This window comes from Oncorhynchus masou, chromosome 2 (genome assembly GCF_036934945.1).
Source record: "Oncorhynchus masou masou isolate Uvic2021 chromosome 2, UVic_Omas_1.1, whole genome shotgun sequence".
Lineage (NCBI taxonomy): Eukaryota > Metazoa > Chordata > Actinopteri > Salmoniformes > Salmonidae > Oncorhynchus > Oncorhynchus masou.
In genome coordinates, this window is record NC_088213.1 from 22378623 (window position 1) to 22384622 (window position 6000).

Consider the following 6000-nt stretch of genomic DNA (forward strand, 5'->3'; position numbering starts at 1 on the left):
CCTGTGGTTTTGTGTGGGTGCTTCATTATGAGGCAGCTCCTTTTTATTAAAGCTCTCCTTTCTCTCCCTCATACAGCAGACTCACGCCTGGTCGGTTCCCATGTCAGCCTTGCATATCAGCAGTCTCATATAATCCTGCCCCCTGGCTACAAACTCCTCTCCTCTCCACCTAGGAGTGGTTTATCCACTTTCCCATACTTGATACAGAAGCACATTGAGAAACTGAAAGAGGGACTAGAACTAGATATACAGCTGAGATAGACTGATGGAAAGAAAAAGCTGTTTCTCACTGGTTTAACAGCCTGCTCAACACCTGTGTGTGAAAATAAATACACGCTATGCACAAAGAGTGCTCCGTCTTTTGTCAGATGGAACACTTGAGGCCTAAGCAGGGCTGGTCCCCCTGCCTCTCCGCCCCCTCCACCCCCCCCCTCACCACCCCACCCTTGCCCCTCCAATTATGTTCCCTTTGTCACCACAGACATATTTGGCATAAGGGGGCTCATGATGGGGTAATCTTCCTGAGTCTGCCCTGAATCTCTGAAATCCCACGATAACACTCCACAGAAAATTCCCTGAGCTATCAAAAATAGCCTGGAAAACTCTCTGCCAGGAAAGGAAATCTGCCAGGTAGGTTGGAGGATTGCCATGGTAAACATACAACCCGCTGTTCTGTCTCAGCCAGCCCCCAGGACAATGTAAAGCATACCCACAACTTCTCCTCAGGTCACACTCATAACAACACACTATAGAAAACATCTAATTAACTTCACATTTCTAGACAGTTCTCTTAGTAAATAGGACAACTTGCTTATAAAGAGTTGAGGAACAGTTGTCTGTCTGTTCTTCCAAGCAGTTCTTAGTTAACAAGACAACTATGTTGTTCTACTTTGTAAAGAGTTGAGAGGAACAGTTGTCTGAGAAAGAGCGAGAGAGCGAGACTCACCATCAGAGCTGACAGTGTCTAGATGTCCAGGGTGTCTCCCCTGTCCTGTGTCTCTGTAGTCCACCCAGTTAATTCCTTCCAGGCTGTCATAGTTGGACGTAGCGCTGTCCTCCACCGGTACCACTGTGAAATGGGGCATGTTTTCATCCGCTGGTTAGGCCCTGATGCTAATAATCTTCAGTATCTCCGGATAGGAATTCAGCAGCTAATGGTTAGCGCTGTCCTGACAGTCTTGATCAGCCAGCTGAACTCCCAGGCAGTCAGTCAGTACTACTAATCTCAGCAGCATTCCACTATCCTGCGCTCACTTCCTCTGAGCACATTACCATACCATAGCCCTGCCCCCTCTACCAGCCCCGACCAGGCCGGCCTCCTGGGCTGCTTGTGTGAATAAAAGAGGTGCTGCCTGTCATGTAGCCTGGGATACTCAGTCTGTCGTCAGCACCACTGACTCATATCATATACTCAGTGGTCATATACTGAGAGAGAGGGAGAAAAGAGGGACAGCAGAGAAACCCAATTGACCCTCTCCACACTGAACTCTCTCTCTCTCTCTCTCTCTCTCTCTCTCTCTCTCTCTCTCTCTCTCTCTCTCTCTCTCTCTCTCTCTCTCTCTCTCTCTCTCTCTCTCTCTCTCTCTCTCTCTCTCTCTCTCTCTCTCTCTCTCTCTCTCTCTCTCTCTCTCTCTCTCTCTCTCTCTCTCTCTTCTCTCTCTCTCTCTCTCTCTCTCTCTCTCTCTCTCTCTCTCTCTCTCTCTCTCTCTCTCTCTCTCTCTCTCTCTCTCTCTCTCACAAAACTCACACACAACTCTGAGACGTGGCAGTTTGGAAAATAATCAAATTAACCAAGTGTTTGTTTGAGAGAGAACAGAGAGCGAGCGAGAAAGAGATGACAGAAAGAGAGAGAGAGATAAAGAGACGAGGGAGTGAGAGAGAGCGAGACGGAGAGAGAAATAAATAAAAAGAGAGACGAAAGAGAGTGAGTGAGGGAGTGCGAGAGAGAAAGCGTGTAACACAGCCCCTGCGTTTGGCATAAGCAGAGGAAAATATGACACAGGGAACTACCCAACTCTCCCCCTCCTATTCCTACAAACAACATAATGCTGATGTCATATCAGCCTTTGACCTGAGGAACAGACAGCAACATCCTGTGTATTCCTAAACTGTGTAGGCCTACAATATAAATTATTCTGCTTTCCTTTTAGGCCTTATAGCTGTAATACAATACAGTCAAATTATACAGTACAATTACAGTAAAATAAACATGAACGGAATCTTTACAACAGAATCTTTACAGCGTCTTTACCACAACGACCCAACCCAAAGCATCAGTAACAGACTGCAGCTGGAAGAAAAACCTCATGTGCTCTCATGTCTTTGACACTCCTCCCCAAGGTCCTCTTTTATTTTCCAAATCTACCTTATTTAAAAAATAAAATCAATATATATCCTGTATATATATATTTCACTTTTATTTATCCAGGTAGGCCAGTTAAGAACAAGTTCTCATTTACAACTGCGACCTGGCCAAGATAGAGCAAAACAGTGTGGCAAAAACAACAACAGAGTTACACATGGGATAAACAAACGTACAGTTTATAACACAATAGAAAATCTGTATACAGTGTGTGCAAATTAAGTAAGGAGGTAAGACAATAAATAGGCCAGAGTGGCGAAGTAATGACAATTTAGCAATTAACACTGGAGGAATACATGTGCAGATGAGGATGTGCAAGTAGAAATATTGGTGTGCTAAAGAGCAGAAAAAAAAACAAAAAACATATATGGGGATGAGGTAGGTAGTAGGTTGGATGGGCTATTTACAGAAATGCCGTGTATAGCTGCAGCGATCGTTAAGCGGCTCTGAGAGCCGATGCTTGAAGTTAGTGAGGGAGATATAAGTCTCCAAAGTCAGTGATTTTTGCAATTCATTCCAGTCATTGGCAGCAGAGAACTGGAAGGAAAGGTGGCCAAAGGAGAAATTGGCTTATGGGGTGACCAGTGAGATATACCTGCTGGAGCATGTGCTACATATGGGTGCTGCTATGGTAACCAGTGAGCTGAGGTAAGGCGGGGCTTTACCTAGCAAAGACTTATAGATGACCTGGAGCCAGTGGGTTTGGCGGTGAATATGTAGCGAGGACCAGCCAACGAGAGCATACAGGTCCCAATGGTGGGTAGTATATGGGGCTTTAGTGACAAAACGGATGGCACTGTGATAGACTGCATCCAATTTGCTACGTAGAGTGTTGGAGGCTATTTTGTAAATGACATCGCCGAAGTCAAGGATTGGCAGGATAGTCAGTTTTACGAGGGTATGTTTGGCAGCATGAGTGAAGGATGCTTTGTTGCGAAATAGGAAGCCGATTCTAGATTTAATGTTGGATTGGAGATGCTTAATATGAGTCTGGAAGGAGAGTTTACAGTCTAGCCAGATACCTAGTTATTTATAGTTGTCCACATATTCTAAGTCAGAACCATCCAGAGTAGGGATACTAGGCGGGTGTGGGTAGCGATCTGTTGAAGAGCATGCATTTAGTTTTACTAGCCTTTTAAGAGCAGTTGGAGGCCACGGAAGGAGTGTTGTATGAAATCGAAGCTCGTTTGGAGGTTTGTTAACACAGTGTCCAAAGAAAGGCCAGACGTATACAGTATGGTGTCGTCTGCGTAGAGGTGGATCAAAGAATTACCAGCAGCAGCATCATTGATGTATACAGAGAAAAGAGTCGGCCTGAGAATTGAACCCTGTGGCACCCCCATAGAGACTGCCAGAGGTCTAGACAACGGGCCCTCCGATTTGACTCACTGTACCCTATCTGAGAAGTAGTTAGTGAACCAGGCGAGGCAGTCATTAGAGAAACCAAGGCTGTTGAGTCTGCCGATAAGAATACGATGATTGACAGAGTCAAAAGCCTTGGCCTGGTCGATGAAGATGGCTGCACAGTACTGTTTTTTTTTTATCCATGGTTGTTATGATATAGTTTAGGACCTTGAGCGTGGCTGAGTTACACCCGTGACCATCTCGGAAACCGGATTGCATAGAGGAGAAGGTACGGTAGGATTCGAGATGGTCGGTGATCTGTTTGTTCACTTGGCTTTCGAAGACTTTAGAAAGGCAGGGCAGGATGGTTATAAGTCTGTAACAGTTTGGGTCTATAGTGTCTCCCCCTTTGAGAGGGTGATGACGGCAGCTGCTTTCCAATATGTAGGAATCTCGGACGATACTTAAGAGAGGTTGAACAGACAATGGCGGCAGATAATTTTAGGAAGAGAGGGTTCAGATTATTAAGACCAGCTGATTTGTAGGAATCCAGATTCTGCAGCTCTTTCAGGACATCAGCTGTCTGGATTTGGGTGAAGGAGAAGCAAGGGGGCTTGGGCCAGTTGCTGCAGGGGGTGCAGAGCTGTTGGCTGGGGTAGCCAGGTAGAAAGCATGGCCAGCTGTAAAGAATGCCTATTGAAATTCTCGATTATTATATATATATATATTTTTTTTTTAAACCTTTATTTAACTAGGCAAGTCAGTTAAGAACAAATTCTTATTTTCAATGACAGCCTAGGAACAGTGGGTTAACTGCCTTGTCCAGGGGCAGAATGACAGATTTGTACCTTGTCAGTGTTACGACAAATGAGTGAGGAGGTGTGGAGTCAGGCGCAGAGAGCAAAAGATGTGGGAAAAAACACGCTTTAATGTCCAGGAAAAAAAACATGAACAAAAGTAGGAAAACAAATGATCAGAAATAATAACGGACAGCGCGAAACCCAAAATACAAACAAAATACACTCAAACACAGAACAGACGAACAAGCCCGCACGAAACAGAAGCAGGCTGAACAAACATAATATAACCCCACCCTAACAACCAAACAAGAAACAGGTGATACCAATCAGACAAAACCAAAGGAACACAGAACAACGGATCGGTGATAGCTAGTAGACCGGCGACGACGACCGCCGAGCGCCACCCGAACAAGAAGGGGAGTCACCTTCGGTAATATTCGTGACAGTACCCCCCCCTGACGCGCAGCTCCCGCAGCGCGCCGACGCTGGCCTCGGGGACGACCCGGGGGCCGAGGCGCCGGGCGATCCGGACGGAGGCAATGGAACTCTCTCAACATAGATGGATCTAGAATATCCCTCACCGGAACCCAGCACCTCTCCTCCGGACCGTACCCCTCTGCAAGCCCCTCACCCGGCGTCTCGAGTCCAGAATAGCTCGTATCGTGTACGCCGGGGACCCCTCGATGTCCAGAGGGGGCGGAGGAACCTCCGGAACCTCACCTTCCTGCATGGGACCAGCTACCACCGGCCTGAGAAGAGACACATGAAACGAGGGGTTAATACGATAATACGAAGGAAGTAATAATCGATAACAAACCTCGTTTATTCTCCTCAGGACTTTAAATGGCCCTATACACTGCGGATCCAGCTTCCGGCAGGGCAAGCGGAGGGGCAGGTTTCGGGTCGAGAGCCAGACCCTGTCCCCAGGTGCAAACACGGGGGCCTCACTGCGGTGACGGTCAGCGCTCTTCTTCTGCCTTACACTCGCTTGGCGTAATGACTCTTGGACAGCCCTCCAGGTCTCCTTAGAGCGCTGCACCCACTCCTCCACCGCAGGAGCCTCAGTCTGGCTCTGATGCCACGGTGCCAGGACTGGCTGGTACCCCAACACGCACTCAAATGGTGACATGTTGGTAGAGGAGTGGCTTAGTGAGTTCTGGGCTATTTCTGCCCAGGGAATATATCTCTCCCACTCCCCTGGCCGGTCCTGGCAATACAACCGCAGAAACCTACCCACCTCCTGGTTCACTCTCTCCACCTGCCCATTACTCTCTGGGTGATACCCTGAGGTCAGGCTGACCGAGACCCCCAGACGTTCCATAACTGCCCTCCATACACGGGAGATAAACTGGGGGCCCCGATCAGAAACTATATCCTCGGGCACCCCGTAGTGCCGGAAGACATGGGTGAAAAGAACTTCCACAGTCTGTAGGGCCGTAGGGAGACCGGGCAATGGGATAAGACGGCAGGACTTAGAGAACCGATCCACAACGA

The 6000-nt window shown here is 47.6% G+C and overlaps 1 protein-coding gene across 1 annotated transcript in view; it reads right to left on the reverse strand.

Annotated features, from left to right (window-relative positions):
* Positions 1-1393, reverse strand: part of LOC135557038 (solute carrier family 12 member 4-like) — a gene marked incomplete at its 3' end in the record, with an annotated part of 51157 nt that extends 49764 nt beyond the window's left edge. Inside the window, 1 exon segment of the mRNA XM_064990345.1 lies at positions 947-1393. Coding sequence (XP_064846417.1) covers positions 947-1085 — 139 coding nt within the window.
* Between the last annotated feature and the right edge of the window lie 4607 nt (positions 1394-6000).